The 19,126-nt window shown below is 46.1% G+C and overlaps 1 protein-coding gene across 1 annotated transcript in view; it reads right to left on the bottom strand.

Annotated features, from left to right (window-relative positions):
• The window catches only part of ncf4 (neutrophil cytosolic factor 4), a 31,791-nt gene extending 19,898 nt beyond the window's left edge, over window positions 1-11,893 (bottom strand). Inside the window, exons 1-6 of the mRNA XM_045216965.1 lie at window positions 11,488-11,893; window positions 10,615-10,699; window positions 10,016-10,175; window positions 5,742-5,812; window positions 4,675-4,802; window positions 3,612-3,663 (exon numbers count right to left, since the gene is read on the bottom strand). Coding sequence (XP_045072900.1) covers window positions 3,612-3,663; window positions 4,675-4,802; window positions 5,742-5,812; window positions 10,016-10,175; window positions 10,615-10,699; window positions 11,488-11,522 — 531 coding nt within the window. The 5' untranslated portion in view covers window positions 11,523-11,893. The remainder of the gene's footprint in view (window positions 1-3,611; window positions 3,664-4,674; window positions 4,803-5,741; window positions 5,813-10,015; window positions 10,176-10,614; window positions 10,700-11,487) is intronic.
• Between the last annotated feature and the right edge of the window lie 7,233 nt (window positions 11,894-19,126).

Genomic DNA, 19,126 nt, shown 5'->3' with positions numbered 1-19,126 from the left:
TGACTACAATAGAACACAATAGAACACAGCAACACTCAAGACATCAAGATATGACTACCATAGAACACAATAGAACACAGCAACACTCAAGACATCAAGATATGACTACCATAGAACACAATAGAACACAGCAAAACTCCAGACGTCAAGATATGACTACAATAGAACACAATAACACTCCAGACATCAAGATATGACTACAATTCTCTCTCTCCCTCTATGTCATCTTTTCTCAGTCACAAAGACAAAAGACAAACCTCACCACTCTCTCACACTCTTGCTCTGATTACGACTGGCTTAGCTAATGCTAGCTACAGTAGTGCATCCCTTTGGCCCATTGCATCAACTGGGTAACAATGCTAATGTTAGCTAGCGCATCCATATGGCTCATTGCCTGTATCGCTAACGCTAAATACTAGACTGGACAACACAAATGTGTGATTAATGCCATCATTCTCCACGTCTGGCCATTGATAGCGTACCCCCCCACCCCCCCCCCCCACAAACATCTGGCCATTGATCATAGTTTGGATTAAATCTAATGGACGCTTCAGTTCACACGACCAAATGCAGATAGAAACCTGAAGCACTCAACCACAAACACATACGCAGTGCTGAGAGGGTTGGATGAACTATAATAACTATTGTGTGGGCAGAGAGAATTGAGAGTTTACGGTTCTCTCTACTGTGTGTGAGAGAGAGTGGGGGGAGAAAGTGTGTGTGTGTGTGTGTGTGTGTGAGAGAGAGTGGGGGGAGAAAGTGTGTGTGTGTGTGTGTGAGAGAGAGAGTGGGGGGTGAAAGTGTGTGTGTGTGTGTGTGTGTGAGAGAGAGTGGGGGGAGAAAGTGTGTGTGTGTGTGTGTGTGTAAGAGAGAGTGGGGGGAGTGTGTGTGTGTGTGTGTGTGTGTGTGTGTGTGTGTGTGTGGAGCCTCCTGTAGCTCAGTTGGTAGAGCATGGTGCTTGCAACGCCAGGGTTGTGGGTTCAAGGCCAGTATGAAAAAATGTATGCACTCACTAACTGTAAGTCGCTCTGGATAAGAGCGTCTGCTAAATGACTAAAATGTACAATGTAATGTGTGAGACAGAGAGTTGCAGTACATTTGACCATGTCCCAAGCCAAAGCACTGGACTAGTTTTAACTGTGGTGCAAGGTTAGTGAAGCTATAAAACTAAGTTCTACGACACACACACCCTTATATAAACAACAAGCTCTCACAGTTTCACTGCAGAGTCAGACATCCAGACCCTTGTCCATACACGGCAAATTTCTAAGGTTAAGTTTAGGCAATAATTCCCAATGGTTAAGGGTTAAGTGTTAAGGGGTTAAGGGGTTAAGTGTTAAGGGGTTAAGTGTTAAGGGGTTAAGGGGTTAAGGGTTAAGGGTTAAGGGTTAAGGGGTTAAGGGTTAAGTGTTAAGGGGTTAAGGGGTTAAGGGGTTAAGGGTTAAGTGTTAAGGGGTTAAAACAGAAAATAAATAAACGAGTGCCTATCACTGGAATTGAACACGCGACCCTCGGAGCCGCCCGTCCTCCATCCCCGCCCACAACGCCATAGCAAAACCCAAGCCTACTTGACGTAATAGCGCTCACCTTTGCCCCTAGTGGCAGTTTTGAAGTAATCTTTTTTAACGTCCTGCTTACCTGGACGGATGTCTAATTAGGCAGTGGGTCTTGAGTGACCTGGCTGTATATAAAACACTCCTACAGTCCAGAAGATTCTAGAGTCATCATCCCACTGTCATAACTGTCTTTACTGACATTATGGAATCTGTGTGTGTGTGTGTGTGCGAGGGTTAACTCTTCTAACAGAGATTGTGCAATGTGTAAAGACTAAAGGCCATTTTCTCTGCAAGGATTTTAAACGACCACTGACGGCCACTTTAGACCAGGCCCTCAAGTGTGGACACACACACACACACACTCTTTGAACAAGGTCCCCCAAACACACCCACTAACCTATCCCCACCCACACACACACAAACCCTCCATATCTCCCTCCCCAGTCCAGTAAAGACGACAGTAGAATATAAATGGTGTTTTTCTTTCTCTCTCTCTCTCTCTCTCTCTCTAAAATAAAGAAAGGAAAACCTCTCTCAAGGAAAGATGACGGGAGCGAGGGATGAGGGATGGAGGTAGCCTTGGAAAGAGAAATGAAAGGATGGAGAAAAACGGGGAGAAAGTAAAAAAAGATCTAAAATATGCTAAAGTCAGGGAGAAAATGAAGGAGAGAGTGGAGAGAGGATGGATGGAGAGAGTGGAGAGAGGACGGATGAGAGAGTGGAGAGAGGACGATGGAGAGAGTGGAGAGAGGACGGATGGAGAGAGTGGAGAGAGGATGATGGAGAGAGTGGAGAGAGGATGATGGAGAGAGTGGAGAGAGGATGGATGGAGATAGTGGAGAGAGGATGATGGAGAGAGGATGGATGAGAGAGTGGTGAGAGGATGGATGGAGAGAGTGGATTGAGGACGGATGGAGAGAGTGGAGAGAGGACGGATGGAGAGAGTGGAGAGAGGATGGATGGAGAGAGTGGAGAGAGGATGGATGGAGAGAGTGGAGAGAGGATGGATGGAGAGAGTAGAGAGAGGATGGATGGAGAGAGTAGAGAGAGGATGGATGGAGAGAGTGGAGAGAGGATGGGTGGAGAGAGGATGGATGGAGAGAGTAGAAAGAGGATGGATGGAGAGAGTAGAGAGAGGATGGATGGAGAGAGTAGAGAGAGGATGGATGGTGAGAGTGGAGAGAGGATGGATGGAAAGAGTGGAGAGAGGATGGAAAGAGTGGAGAGAGGATGGATGGAGAGAGTGGAGAGAGGATGGATGGAGAGAGTAGAAAGAGGATGGATGGAGAGAGTAGAGAGAGGATGGATGGAGAGAGTGGAGAGAGGATGGATGGAGAGAGTGGAGAGAGGATGGATGGAGAGAGTGGAGAGAGCGGAGGGAAGAGAGAGTGGAGAGAGGATGGATGGAGAGAGTGGAGAGAGGATGGATGGAGAGAGTGGAGAGAGCGGAGGGAAGAGAGAGTGGAGAGAGGATGGATGGAGAGAGTGGAGAGAGGACGGATGGAGAGAGTGGAGAGAGCGGAGGGAAGAGAGAGTGGAGAGAGGATGGATGGTGAGAGTGGAGAGAGGATGGATGGAGAGAGTGGAGAGAGGACGGATGGAGAGAGTGGAGAGAGCGGAGGGAAGAGAGAGTAATGGGAGAGGATTAAAGGAGGAAACAGAGCGAGAAACGACTCCAAAAGAAACCACTCACAGAGGGCAACGGAGTCACAGACTCAGGGGGGAGGAAAGAAAACTCTGTTTAACCTGTTAATGACTCCCTAAGGTCTTATCCAGTCAGACATAGATCTATAAAGAGACTAATCATTTCTTCAGTTAGAAACCAAACAGATCTATGTTGATATATTGTGTGTGTGTAGGGGCTGTCCATCATATAACCCTGTAGTGTGGTTACTTCAAACAACATGTTAACTGTCATTGATCACAATGTGGTTGCTTGGTTATGTGGTTGTGATGGTAACATGTTGCGTTACCCTGACAGGGTTTCGGTTGTGTGGGTCGGCGTGAAGACCGTAACCAAAGCAACAGTTTTATAGTACTGTACAGTAGGCCTACCTCAGCTCTGGGGGAGGAGAAGACATCTGTCTTGTTGGGTTTGACTGTCTTCCTACACACAGAGAGAGACAGAGAGAGAGACAGAGAGAGAGACAGAGAGAGAGACAGAGAGAGCGAGAGACAGAGAGAGAGAGAGAGAGAGAGAGAGAGAGAGAGAGAGAGAGAGAGAGAGAGAGAGAGAGAGAGAGAGAGTTTTGACACTTCATCTTACTGTCAGAGATGACCGTTTAGAAAATGTGGAAAACCCTGCGGTGAGTAAGGTCAGAGTCCAGAGAGGAAGTAGACAGAGTCCTAGTTTACATCAATTCCTGTTGAGAGAGTCCCTAATTAGCACATAACAAGTTATTAGTTACCACATCTCCTAACGCGGAACTCTGACGGCATCCCAAATGGCACCCTATTCCCTACATAGTGCACTATGGGCCCTGGTCAACAGTAGTGCACTATATAGGGAATAGGGTGACATTTGGGACGCATCCTCTGACAAGAGAGAGCAACACATCAGAGAAGTGAACATTAGAGGAAACTACAGAGGCCTATAACTCTCTGTTACTGGACTAAGTGAAGGAGGTTCAGAGGTCAAGCTGTCTCAGCATTGGATAGTGGCCAGAATGTGGAAGTAGTAATATTAAGAGTTCTATTCATGTGAGACTGTGGTGCAGTGAACTCTGAATGAGTGAATAGTACAATAGAAGTACAGAGTAAGCAAGTCCTTTTTGGGGAGTAGAAGCTGTCTAGCTAAGGGTCATAGAGTTACAGTAAGTAACTGGCTTGAGGTAGCAGCAGTAGTGATAAGTTGAAACAATATTACCGTGGTATTATATTTAAGCAATACGGACTGAGGGGGATGTGGTATATGGCCAATATACCACGGCTAACGGCTGCTGTTAGACACGACGCGACGCCGATACACCTGAGGTGCCTTATTGCTATTATAAACTTGTTACCAACGTAATGAGACAAGTAAATAGTATTTTTTGTCATACCCGTGGTATACGGTCTGATATACCAATCAGCATTCAGGGCTCGAACCACCCAGTTTATAAATGCCATTATAGCTTACACTCTGCGTGTAGGGGGTCGGAGGCGACGCAGGGCTCGTGGTTGGTACTGACTGTCTGACTCAGTCTGGTAGAAAAACATCCTGATGACGTCATCCAATAGAACCCATGTAGGCAGGCCCAGCAATCTCTGAAAGGGGAAGGGAGAGGGGGATACGGGGGAGAGAAAAAGAGAGAAAGAGAGAGAGTTAGATCGAAACTGAGGGTGGAGGGAAAAAAACTGTACAGAAAAAAAGAGAAGTGAGTAGTAGACTATTAAAAAGACAACTGCATGTGTGCCAAATGACACCCTATTCCCTATGTAGTGCACTACTTTTAACCAGGGCCCATAGCGAACAGGGTACCATTTGGGTCAAACCCTGGATGTGTTTACAGTTAAAAACACTGTGGTGGAGCAACATTGTGACATGTGATGTCGTCTACACAACCACAGTCATTTACTGCAGAAAAGGCCCTGGCTAAATAAGGAAATCACTCACTACCCTTTTAATCTGCAAGTCAAATATACACTGAGTGTACAAAACATTAAGAACACCTTCCTACTATTGAGTTGCACCCCCTTTTGCCCTCAGAAAAGTATCAATTCGTCGGGGCGTGGACTCTACAAGGTGTCGAAAGCGTTCCACAGGGATGCTGGCCCATGTTGACTCTAATGTTTCCCACAGTTGTGTCAAGTTAACTGGATGTCCTTTGTGTGGTGGACCATTCTTGATACACACGGGAAACTATTGAGAGTGAAAAACCCAGGAGCATTGCAGTTCTTGACACAAACCGGTGCACCTGGCACCTACTACCATACCCTGTTCAAAGGCACTTAAATATTTTGTCTTACACATTCACCCTCTGAATGGCACACATACACAATCCATGTCTCAATTGTCTCAAGGCTTAAAAATCCTTCTTTAACCTGTCTCCTCCCCTTCATCTACATTGACTGAAGTGGATTTAACAAGTAACATCAATAAGCGATCATAGTTTTCACCTTGATTCACCTGGTCGTCTATGTCATGGAAAGAGCAGGTGTTCATAATGTTTTGTATACTCAGTGTATATTTTCCGTATGGCTTACCTTCATATAAGTGTTGAGTTCTGGAATTCTATTCTCTGCAATCTCCTTCTTATTGCCAATGAACACTTTACCTAGAGAGACACACACAGACACACACCATAGATAGTCTCAATGTTTTTCCCCTCCAACAAGACCAACCAATGACTAAAACTCTTCCTTTCTGGAAATCGATCAATCTGAAACAACTCATTTCAAGGGTGACAATATTGCCTTTGGTTGTTTGCATAAATATAAACAACATAATTACATTTTAATTGCATTTTTCATAAGAGTTGATGAGATTTTAATGAAATATCCCACAGGCATACACACTTACAGAAGTAGGATTTTAATTTGATCCCTATTTTGTTAGTGAGAATTTTCATGCAAAGCAGGAAATGCAAACTTGTAGTGTATTTTAGTTTTAAAAAGGCCTCTAAAGTTTGTAATTTCCACTTTAATATGTCAGATTTGACTTGCCTCTAACAAAAAAAATTATCAAACCCCACAAAAATGTCCATGAATTTTAATCCACATTATAATCCACATTTCTTGTTGCTGCAGGATAATTTTCTTGCTGTAGAAAACTGGCTCAAATTAAGATCCTACATCTGTAGAGTATGTCCCAAATGACACCCTATTCCCTATATAGTGCACTATGGGCCCTGCTCAAAAGAAGTGCACTACATAGGGAAATAGGGTGCCATTTGGGATACATCCTTACAGTACGATGCAGATAAACAAACACTGTAGTTGAATGAGTAGTCCAACCAACGGCTATCTGAGATACTCAAATCACACACCACACACACACACACGGATACAGTACAACTAGGCCCAACTGAATGTCACCTATAACTTCTAGCTGAATATAATTAAGAACAGTTAGAACACTCCCTAAAGTTCTTCTGTGCTTCAATTGTAATGTTCTAAATTAGTTTCAGCCTTGGCCATTTCCCTCTGCTGCTAAAACTCATTTAGAGTAGAGAGAGAGGGAGGGAGAGAGAGAGGGAAGGAGGGAGGGTTGGAGAGAGGGAGAGAGATGGAAAGAGGACGGGGGACGGGGAGCTGGAGCGAGGGACTGCTAAAACTCATTTAGCCCCATCTAATGACTGATCATCTCTATCTCCCACCAACCCCTCACTCCATCTCTCCCCCTCTGGCTCCATCTCTCTCCCTCTCCCTCCATCAACCCCTCCCTCCATCCATCTCTCTCCCTCCATCTCTTTCTGTCTCTCTCCCTCTCTATCAACCCCTGCCTCCATCTCTCTCCCTCTGGCTCCATCTCTTTCTGTCTCTCTCCCTCTCTATCAAACTCTCCCTCCTCCCTCCGTCCTCTCTCTCACCCATTCTCTCGCTCCATCTCTCTTTTCTTTTCTTTTTTAATGGACTGAAAGAGAACTGATGATGAGTTCCATGATCATCATTAAGCCAGTGTCTACATTTACCAGCCGGCCGTTCGGGAGCTTAAACGGCACGTGCCCAAGTGTGTGTGTGTGTGTCTGTGTATGTGTGTGTGTGAGAGAGAGTTCACTGACAGTACTCTACTGTAACTCTCTCTCTGTACTTTAGAGTGTTCATCTACATTATGTTACGGTGAGAGTACAGAACAGGACATAACATTGGGAGGGAGGGGGGAGAGAGAGAGAGAGAGAGAGAGAGAGAGAGAGAGAGAGAGAGAGAGAGAGAGAGAGAGAGAGAGAGAGAGAGAGAGAGAGAGAGAGAGAGAGAGAGAGAGAGAGAGAGAGAGAGAGAGAGAGAGAGAGAGAGAGAGAGAGAAAGAGAGAGAGAGAAATAAAATCATTGTTTTCTAGTGTACACCTGCAGAGAAATACTAATTATTCTGTAGAACAGGTATTCACTCTTGGCAGAAATCCAACTGCTTGGAACACAGACAGAAAGATATATAGAGAGAAATATAGAGAAGGAGAGAGGCGGGGATACGGTGAGAAGGAGAGAGGAGAGCGATGGAGAGAGAAAGAAACAGAAAGAAAAGAGATAGCGAGAGACAGAAAGATAGAGAGGTGGAGAGAAAGAGGGATAGACTGTCTGGACTGTCAGCCTCTGTCCGATCGATGGTCATTGTCCCCATTCAAAGACATAAAGCTTTATTGGCGACGATGCTCAGAGCGTAGCCTAATCAATAACAGCCTTGTAGGAAAGAGATGAGCAGGACTTTAAACAGATACACACACACACACACACACCGACGCCCCACACACACACACACACCCCGACACCCCACACACACCGATGCCCCACACACACACACACACACCAACGCCCCCAAACACACACACACCGACGCCCCACACACACACAAGCACCGATGCGCGCGCACACACACACCGACGCCCCACACACACACACACCGACGCCCCACACACACACAAGCACCGATGCGCTCACACACACACACCGATGCCCCACACACACACACCGACTCCCTACACACACACACACACGACGCACGCACACACACACACCGACGCCCCACACACACACCAACACCCCACACACACACACACGACGCACGCGCGCACACACACCGACGCCCCACACACACACAAGCACCGACGCGCCCACACACACACACCGACGCCCCACACACACACACACACACGCACACGCACACACACACACCGACGCCCACACACACACACCGACGCCCCACACACACACCAACACCCCACACACACACACGACGCGCGCGCGCACACACACACACCGACGCCCCACACACACACACACCGACGCCCCACACACACACACACACCGACACACACCAACGCCCCACACACACCGACGTGCGTGCACACACACACACAATACTTAGCAGATGAGCAAGTGACTAAAGGATCATGTTAGCTACTAAGAAGCCGACTGTGACTAAAGCATTATTGTGTCCTCCTTTCTCACTATCATCAATTCATTCATTTATTTCAAAATCCTTCCCCCATTCTGTCACTATTGAAACCACATTCTCTCCCACTCTCTTTTTCTGTTGTTCATTTTCACTCCTCTTTTACAGTAAACTAATCCATTCTTTCCTCTATTTTAATATTGTCTTTCTCTCTCCGTCTTTGAATTGGCTAATCCCTAATCCCTCGCTCGCTCTCCTCCCTCCAGACATACATCCTTTTGAAGTGTCCTTTCGTTTTAATTTCAATGTCATTCAGAATATGTCTTATTTCTCCCTCTGGATCAATCAGACTGTATAACTGCTGTGTGTGTGTGTGAATGAGTCCTTGCCTGCCTAGGTATGCACATGCGTTTGTGTGTGTGTGTGTGTGTATAAATGCTGAATAAAGTAAAAGTGTTTGGAGCAGCGTCTTCATAATATCCAGTAATACAGAGAGAGAATAGGAGTCCTGGTTTATCTGATATGGGGGCCAATACAGAGAGAGAATAGGAGTCCTGGTTTATCTGATATGGGGGCTAATACAGAGAGAGAATAGGAGTCCTGGTTTATCTGATATGGGGGCTAATACAGAGAGAGAATAGGAGTCCTGGTTTATCTGATATGGGGGCTAATACAGAGAGAGAATAGGAGTCCTGGTTTATCTGATATGGGGGCTAATACAGAGAGAGAATAGGAGTCCTGGTTTATCTGATATGGGGGCTAATACAGAGAGAGAATAGGAGTCCTGGTTTATCTGATATGGGGGCTAATACAGAGAGAGAATAGGAGTCCTGGTTTATCTGATATGGGGGCTAATACAGAGAGAGAATAGGAGTCCTGGTTTATCTGATATGGGGGCTAATACAGAGAGAGAATAGGAGTCCTGGTTTATCTGATATGGGGGCTAATACAGAGAGCGAATAGGAGTCCTGGTTTATCTGATATGGGGGCTAATACAGAGAGAGAATAGGAGTCCTGGTTTATCTGATATGGGGGCTAATACAGAGAGAGAATAGGAGTCCTGGTTTATCTGATATGGGGGCTAATACAGAGAGAGAATAGGAGTCCTGGTTTATCTGATATGGGGGCTAATACAGAGAGAGAATAGGAGTCCTGGTTTATCTGATATGGGGGCCAATACAGAGAGAGAATAGGAGTCCTGGTTTATCTGATATGGGGGCCAATACAGAGAGACTGTGTGTTTTACACAATGCTAGGTATCATGTGTATGCCGTTGGGTCAATTATGTTTTGATGTAACGCATACCGAACATTCATGTACAAGGACACACCCAACGGCATTCACATGATATGTATTAGTGCAAAAATTGCATTTAACGTGCACACACACACACACACACACACCACCCCTCCACCCCCCATCCCCTTCTCACCAGGCAGGGTGGGCAGTCTGCAGGTGTTAGGTCCAGGTGTGTCCTGGTCTTCAGGTGAATACTTCAGCTGCAGGTCACTGTGCAGGTTGAAGAACTGACTGTACCTTCGGTAGATCAGGTACTTCCTACCACCTTTGGTCCTTACCTCGATCACAAAACGCTACCGGCAGAGAGGGTGGGGGAGGAGGAGGGGAGGCGGGAGGGGGAGAGGGGGGAGAGAGAGATGGGAAGGGAGAAGGTGGGAGAGAGAATTCTTACATTAGCTTTTGAGATTATTTTCATACCCTTCTAATCGTTTAAAACATTCTGACTAGTGTGTTGTGTGGTCATTGTACTGAACATTCTTACCATTCTGACTAGTGTGTTGTGTGGTCATTGTACTGAACATTCTTACCATTCTGACTAGTGTGTTGTGTGGTCATTGTACTGAACATTCTTACCATTCTGACTAGTGTGTTGTGTGGTCATTGTACTGAACATTCTTACCATTCTGACTAGTGTGTTGTGTGGTCATTGTACTGAACATTCTTACCATTCTGACTAGTGTGTTGTGTGGTCATTGTACTGTTACCCGTGCATAAAGAGACATGTGATCTCACGTAATAGTCGATGAAGCCTTTTTTCTCCTCAATGTCTGCGATGGTGGCACTGATGGGAATGTTGTGAGGAAGCTGGTCAAAATCACTGAGAGAGAGGAGAGGAGAGGAGAACTAGGAAGTGAACAAATGCTTTGGTAACATTCACCTTCAAGACATACTGTATGTCACTAAAATATTCAACCATGGATTGGGATGGAACACTGAATGCTATGTAACTTGAGCAACATATCAGTCAGGTTTGAGCGGTCGAACAGCAGGCAATCTGATTTAGATTCAATTGCAGGGCTTCATGGAGCAGAGAACTCACACACATATCAATCCACTTTCTCTAACACACACACACACACACACACCCAACCACAACCACTGCACACAGCCCCCTCATACCGTACACACACACATTTATGTAGGGGGAATGTTGCTAAACGAGCCACTCGTTCACTCAAGCAACTAAACACAACTGGTGACTATATGGACATTTGTTTAGTTTCAATTTCACAATTGTGACAGATGACTGTTCTAGAAAGATTGGAAACGCGCGGCATACACTATAGAATAATTGGGGAAATATATTTGCAATTACTATTCTATTGCCTGCTGGCAAAATGTATTTTCTGGCCGTCATACCATCATGGCCACCTAATCTTCCCCAGTTTTCAATTGTCTCGTTCATCCCCCCTCCTCTCCCCTGTAACTATTCCGCAGGTCATTGCTGTAAATGAGAACGTGTTCTCACTTCTCAGTCAACTTAACTGGTAAAATAAGGGTTGCATAAATACACATTCACAACAGTGCTGGATGCTGAAGTTCACATTTTATAATTGGCCTATGCTGCCTTCCACAACCGCTGTCACCACTGGACTCACAACTCACCTCTCATCTCGTAGTTGCCTGGGTGGCGACGACATGTTGATGGAGACCAGGCGGACTGAAGAGTGAAGCTTTCCGATAGATTTAGCAGAACACAGTATAGTCGCACTTCACTTCAACTCTCCTTCGATAGACAGAAAACTGCACTGAAAATCTGCTACAGACTCGCACAGTGGTTTCAGTGTGACGGTAGCGGAACGAGCGCGATTAGTAGGCGCAAACAGTCGACAGAGCGGAATTTGCGCAAACAGGAAGCGAAAAGAAAGTTCCCCAAAATTAGGCTACCCGCAGCGCGCGTCTGAAATTGGCTGAGGTGGATGGGGAGGGACACAGTTGTCTTGTTGTTCTCGAGCCTCGGTTAACAGAAAATAAAATAGACTAAATGGTCATGATGCAGATGTAAACTGCGGTCATAATAAAGGAAGGGTGAGGAGAAAAGGGAACCGTTGAAGATAATTGGAACGCAGCTCTTGCAGCACAATCTAATCTGAGGCCTCTGGCCCAGTTCCAACATTTTTACATTACATTTACATTTTAGTCATTTAGCAGACGCTCTTATCCAGAGCGATTTACAGGAGCAATTAGGGTTAGGTGCCTTGCTCAAGGGCACATCGACAGGTTTTTCACCTAGTGAGCTCGGTGATTAGAACCAGCGACCTTTCGGTTACTGGCACAACGCTCTTAACCACTCAGCTACCTGCCGCCCCATGTAAGGTAGACTCCTTTTTCACTAGATGTCAGCAAAGATGGTCGAGGGTAGAAGAGAGTAGTAGAGAATAGAGGAGGGTAGAAGAGAGCAGTAGAGAATAGAGGAGGGTAGAAGAGGGCAGTAGAGAATAGAGGAGGGTAGAAGAGAGCAGTAGAGAATAGAGGAGGGTAGAAGAGGGCAGTAGAGAATAGAGGAGGGTAGAAGAGGGCAGTAGAGAATAGAGGAGGGTAGAAGAGAGCAGTAGAGAATAGAGGAGGGTAGAAGAGGGCAGTAGAGAATAGAGGAGGGTAGAAGAGAGTAGTAGAGAATAGAGGAGGGTAGAAGAGGGCAGTAGAGAATAGAAGAGGGCAGTAGAGAATAGAGGAGGGTAGAAGAGAGTAGTAGAGAATAGAGGAGGGCAGTAGAGAATAGAGGAGGGTAGAAGAGAGTAGTAGAGAATAGAGGAGGGTAGAAGAGGGCAGTAGAGAATAGAGGAGGGTAGAAGAGAGCAGTAGAGAATAGAGGAGGGTAGAAGAGAGCAGTAGAGAATAGAGGAGGGTAGAAGAGAGCAGTAGAGAATAGAGGAGGGTAGAAGAGAGCATTAGAGAATAGAGGAGGGTAGAAGAGAGCAGTAGAGAATAGAGGAGGGTAGAAGAGAGCAGTAGAGAATAGAAGAGGGCAGTAGAGAATAGAGGAGGGTAGAAGAGAGCAGTAGAGAATAGAGGAGGGTAGAAGAGAGCAGTAGAGAATAGAGGAGGGTAGAAGAGAGCAGTAGAGAATAGAAGAGGGCAGTAGAGAATAGAGGAGGGTAGAAGAGAGCAGTAGAGAATAGAGGAGGGTAGAAGAGAGCAGTAGAGAATAGAGGAGGGTAGAAGAGAGCAGTAGAGAATAGAAGAGGGCAGTAGAGAATAGAGGAGGGTAGAAGAGAGCAGTAGAGAATAGAGGAGGGTAGAAGAGAGCAGTAGAGAATAGAGGAGGGTAGAAGAGAGTAGTAGAGAATAGAGGAGGGTAGAAGAGAGCAGTAGAGAATAGAGGAGGGTAGAAGAGAGTAGTAGAGAATATAGGAGGGTAGAAGAGAGCAGTAGAGAATAGAGGAGGGTAGAAGAGAGCAGTAGAGAATAGAGGAGGGTAGAAGAGAGCAGTAGAGAATAGAGGAGGGTAGAAGAGAGCAGTAGAGAATAGAGGAGGGTAGAAGAGAGCAGTAGAGAATAGTAGAGGGCAGTAGAGAATAGAGGAGGGTAGAAGAGGGCAGTAGAGAATAGAGGAGGGTAGAAGAGAGCAGTAGAGAATAGAGGAGGGTAGAAGAGAGCAGTAGAGAATAGAGGAGGGTAGAAGAGAGCAGTAGAGAATAGAGGAGGGTAGAAGAGAGCAGTAGAGAATAGAGGAGGGTAGAAGAGGGCAGTAGAGAATAGAGGAGGGTAGAAGAGAGCAGTAGAGAATAGTAGAGAGCAGTAGAGAATAGAGGAGGGTAGAAGAGGGCAGTAGAGAATAGAGGAGGGTAGAAGAGAGCAGTAGAGAATAGAGGAGGGTAGAAGAGAGCAGTAGAGAATAGAGGAGGGTAGAAGAGAGCAGTAGAGAATAGAGGAGGGTAGAAGAGAGCAGTAGAGAATAGAGGAGGGTAGAAGAGAGCAGTAGAGAATAGAGGAGGGTAGAAGAGGGCATTAGCGTAATGGGTTCTGGTCAAAAGTAGTATACCAAATAGGGAATAGGGTGCCATGTGGGACGCAGACATAATATTGCCCTTTCATTGGCCCTTAAATTAGATTAAATTCAATTGAAGGCAACTTTAAGATGTCACAAATTGACTCCTGCACGGTTTGAATAGATTATGAATATGATATTGTCATTGACCATGGGTTAACCTCATTCTGCATGCCATTCAGTACAGAGAATGAGAGAAAGAGGAAGGGGGGAAGTCACTTCACCAGAGCACATGATCAGTATGTCCATCTCCTAACTGCATATCTACATCAGTTATTCAGGCATCTTTAGAGGGAACAGTCAGCAGTGTACACCACAGGAGGTTGGTGGCACCTTAATTGGGGAGGACGGGCTCGTGGAAATGGCTGGAGAGGAATTGGTGGAATGGTATCAAATACATCAAGCACATGGCTTCCATGTGTTTGACGCAATTCCATTTGCTACGTTCCGGACATTATTATGAGCCGTCCTCCCCTGAGCAGCCTCCACTGGTGTACAATGTGTATACAAAACATTAAGGACACCTGCTCTTTCCATGACATAGACTGACCAGGTGAATCCAGGTGAAAGCTATGATCCTTTATTGATGTCACTTGTTAAATCCAAATAAGGATTTTTAAGCCTTGAGTCAATTAAGACATGGATTGTGTCTGTGTTCCATTCAGAGCGATTATGGGTAAGACAAAATATTTAATTGCCTTTGAACGGGGTCTGGTAATAGGTGCCAGGTGCCAGTTTGTGTCAAGAACTGCAACGCTGCTGGGTTTTACACGCTCAACAGTTTCCCATGTTTATCAAGAATGGTCCACCACCCAAAGGACATCCAGACAACTTGACACAACTGTGGAAAGCATTAGAGTCAACATGGGCCAGCATCCCTGTGGAACGCTTCAATATTAGGAAGGTGTCTTTAATGTTTTGTACACTCAGTGTATGTGTGTGTGTGTGTGTGTGGGGGGGGGGGGTGCGTGTGTGTGTGTGTGTATGCATGCGTATCCCCTGGCCTTGCCAATATCTGGGCATTTAAAGAGATGACAGACGACATATCAGTTCCCTCTCTATTCTCATACTATGTGACCCGCTGACTACACAGACACATTGAAACCAAGTGCGTGTGTGTTTGTGTGTGTCAAATCTCCTGCAACAAAATGTAGATCTGTATTTGGTGAGGCCCATAATAGACACACACACACACACACACACACACACACACACTAGGCCCATAACTTGGCTGTTCCTGCTTCAGACATCCAAGTGTGTATTTAACACCAAGGTCACACCAGTTGCTGATGTGTGTGTGTGTGTGTGTGTGTGTACACGTTTTACTATACTTGTGAGTACCAGAAGTCCTCACAAGAATAGTAAACCAACTAAAATTCAGAGAAGTGGGGACATTTAGCTAGGCCTCTGTTATTTTAAACCCAGAGGAAGAGAGAAGGAAGGCACCATGGAATCATTCCTAAATATAAAAGTCACTTTATATAATTCTACTACAGAAGAACATGTTATGATGCAAAACCTAAGAGATGTTCTATAGATTATGACCCTGGATGTTTTACAGCTTCACTATCTAGAACCTAAAAGGGTTCTTCGGCTATCCCCATAGGATAACCCTTTGAAGAACCCTTTTTGGTTCCAGGTCGAACTCTTTTGGGTTCCATGTAGAAGCCTTTGTGGAAAGGGAGTTCTACCTGGAACCAAAAAGGGTTATCCTCTGGGGACAGCCGAAGAACCCTCTTGGAACCTTCTTTTCCCCAAAGAGTGTACAGTCATAGCTAGACTTTTCTAACTCCTTTGTAGATGGTGTTATGTGATTATGAAGTATGGATTTTAGAACCTATACTAAACATAGTATGCAACACCATAAAAGCTAGCGTGTGTCAGTCAGTCAATGTAGGCTACATCAATTTCATACTGCACTTCAAGATCTCTCTCTCTCCTTTCTTCTTCCCATCATTCCCTCTGTACATCTCCGCGTTACCAAGGTAACGGAGTGTCAACATTGAGTGCCATGCGTGTCGGTCGAGTGTCCCGTCAGTCAGACTGTGTGTGTATGCGTGTGTGGCATGTTATGTACTTTGGCTTTGTATTGTAATCCAGACATGTCTACTATTTCTCATAACAGACATGAAACCATAGGGCATATGCAGCCTCAGACGCACTCACAGTACACACAAACAGCTGTAACACATATCCACACCTGTCATAGTGCAACTGGACCGTTTAAAAATGAGCTGCTTTCACTACTCTCTCTCTCTCTCTCTCTCCCTCTCTCTTTTCAATGACCTGCACTCTCTCTCTCTCTTTACATTCTCTCTCTGTACCGCTCTCTTTAGAATTAGTTGAGTCTGTCCATCCATCTTTCTGTCTCAGCCTTGCCCTTGGTAAACCCTCTATCCGTCCGTCCGTTTGTCCGTCGTCTCCTTATTTAACACAGACAGACTTACGTTACTGTTTCCATCTCTATTTCCGTCTCTCTGCCTCCCCTCCCTCTCCTTTCCCCCTCTCCTCCTCCCTCTCCTTTCCCCCTCTCCTCCTCCCTCTCCTTTTCCCCCTCTCCTCCTCCCTCTCTTTTTCCCCCTCTCCTTTTCCCCCTCTCCTCCTTCCTCTCCTCCTCCCTCTCCTCCTCCTCCTCCCTCTCCGTAGCATGTCCATACTCTAGGAAAGTGCTGATGCGGGGTAATACAATAGAGGGGCAACAGAGAGAAGGAAGGGGCGAGAGAGGGAGGGAGGGAAACAGAGAGAACAGAACAGGAGGAACAGGGGGGTCAATCAGTATGGAGAGAGAGAGAGAGAGAGAGAAAATGAGTGGGGGAGAGAGACAGACAGAGAAACAGAGAGAGATAGACAGACAGACAGACAGACAGGCGGCTGTGGCGTCGGTGGTCCAGGCTTTTGACCCCCTCTTTGTGTCATAGGTAGTATGCCTGGGATATTACACACACATACATACACACACACACACACACACACCTTTGACAGTGGGCAGTCACAGAGAGATCTAGCTCTTCTGGCCTTGGTTGCCAGCAGCTGGGGAGAAAGACTGATAAATGTAGTCTGAGGAAGAAGAGAAGGACGAAGCGAGGGATGAGGGGAAGAGATAGAGAGAAGAGAGGGGGGAGCCTTTTAAGGGGCCGGCAGGGTCCCTCTGACAAGACCGAGAGATGGAAGGAGAGATAAAGGAGAGAGGTAGAGAGGGATAGAGGGAGATATAAAGGAGAGAGGTGGAGAGGGATAGAGGGAGATATAAAGGAGTTGGTAGAGAGGGATAGAGGGAGATGGAGGGAGAGGGAGAGATAAAGGAGAGAGGTAGAGAGGGATAGAGGGAGATGGAGGGAGATATAAAGGAGAGAGGTGGAGAGGGATAGAGGGAGATATAAAGGAGAGAGGTAGAGAGGGATAGAGGGAGATATAAAGGAGTTGGTAGAGAGGGATAGAGGGAGATGGAGGGAGAGGGAGAGATAAACGAGAGAGGTAGAGAGGGATAGAGGGAGATATAAAGGAGAGAGGTAGAGAGGGATAGAGGGAGATATAAAGGAGAGAGGTAGAGAGGGATAGAGGGAGATATAAAGGAGTTGGTAGAGAGGGATAGATGGAGATGGAGGGAGAGGGAGATATAAAGGAGAGAGGTAGAGAGGGATAGAGGGAGATATAAAGGAGAGAGGTAGAGAGAGGTAGAGAGAGATAGAGGGAGATGGAGGGAGAGATAAAGGAGGAAGGTAGAGAGGGATAGAGGGAGATATAAAGGAGTTGGTAGAGAGGGATAGATGGAGATGGAGGGAGAGGGAGAGATAAAGGAGGCAGGTAGAGAGGGATAGATGGAGATGGAGGGAGAGATAAAGGAGGCAGGTAGAGAGGGATAGATGGAGATGGAGGGAGATATAAAGGAGGCAGGTAGAGAGGGATAGAGGTAGAAGGAGGGAGATATAAAGGAGGCAGCTAGAGAGGGATAGAGGGAGATATAAAGGAGAGAGGTAGAGAGGGATATATAAAGGAGAGAGGTGGAGAGGGATAGAGGGAGATATAAAGGAGAGAGGTAGAGAGGGATAGAGGGAGATATAAAGGAGAGAGGTGGAGAGGGATAGAGGGAGATGGAGGGAGAGATAAAGGAAAGAGGTAGAGAGGGATAGAGGGAGATAAGGAGAGGTAGAGGGATAGAGGGAGATGGAGGGAGGTAGAGAGGGATAGAGGTAGAAGGAGGGAGATATAAAGGAGAGAGGTAGAGAGGGATAGAGGGAGATATAAAGGAGAGAGGTGGAGAGGGATAGAGGGGAGATGGAGGGAGAGATAAAGGAAAGAGGTAGAGAGGGATAGAGGGAGAAGGAGGGAGATATAAAGGAGAGAGGTAGAGAGGGATAGAGGGAGATGGAGGGAGAGATAAAGGAGGCAGGTAGAGAGGGATAGAGGGAGATATAAAGGAGAGAGGTAGAGAGGGATAGAGGGAGATGGAGGGAGAGATAAAGGAAAGAGGTAGAGAGGGATAGAGGGAGATGGAGGGAGAGATAAAGGAGAGAGGTAGAGAGGGATAGAGGGAGATGGAGGGAGAGATAAAGGAGGCAGGTAGAGAGGGATAGAGGGAGATGGAGGGAGATTTAAAGGAGAGAGGTAGAGAGGGATAGAGGGAGAAGAAGAAGAAGAGCTGAGGGTAAAAGAGAGAAGGACGTGGAATGTACTGTGTAGACACTGGTACTTTCACATTACGTTATATTAGACTGTATATTCATGTATATATATATATATATATAAATAATGTAAATAAACCATTCATATCAATGTGAGATTCCTTACTTCCAGCCAGGCAGAGAGGCTGTAGAAACAGGTTATCAGGCAGAGAGGCTGTAGAAACAGGTTATCAAGCAGACATTCAGAAACAGGTTATCAAGCAGACTGCAGAAACAGCCTACCAAGCAGACTGTAGAAACAGGCTACCAAGCAGACTGTAGAAACAGGCTACCAAACAGACTGTAGAAACAGGCTACCAAGCAGACTGTAGAAACAGGTTACCAAGCAGACTGCAGAAACAGGCTACCAAACAGACTGTTTCTATATACCCACCAATGGCGGCCAACCTTTATGTATCCCCTATGAGGACGAGGTTCATAGAAGTAGCACTCTGGAATATGTCTCTCACCATAGTGTGTGTGTGTGTGTGTTGGCGCGTGCGTGAGTGTGTGTCTGCGTGCGCGCGTCTCACCATACGCTGCATCCTAAGGGACGGACACTTGAGCTGGTCTGGGTTGCTAGGAAGTTGTC

Source organism: Coregonus clupeaformis, unplaced genomic scaffold (genome assembly GCF_020615455.1).
Source record: "Coregonus clupeaformis isolate EN_2021a unplaced genomic scaffold, ASM2061545v1 scaf0874, whole genome shotgun sequence".
NCBI lineage: Eukaryota > Metazoa > Chordata > Actinopteri > Salmoniformes > Salmonidae > Coregonus > Coregonus clupeaformis.
This window is presented reverse-complemented; position numbering and strand designations above follow the sequence as displayed.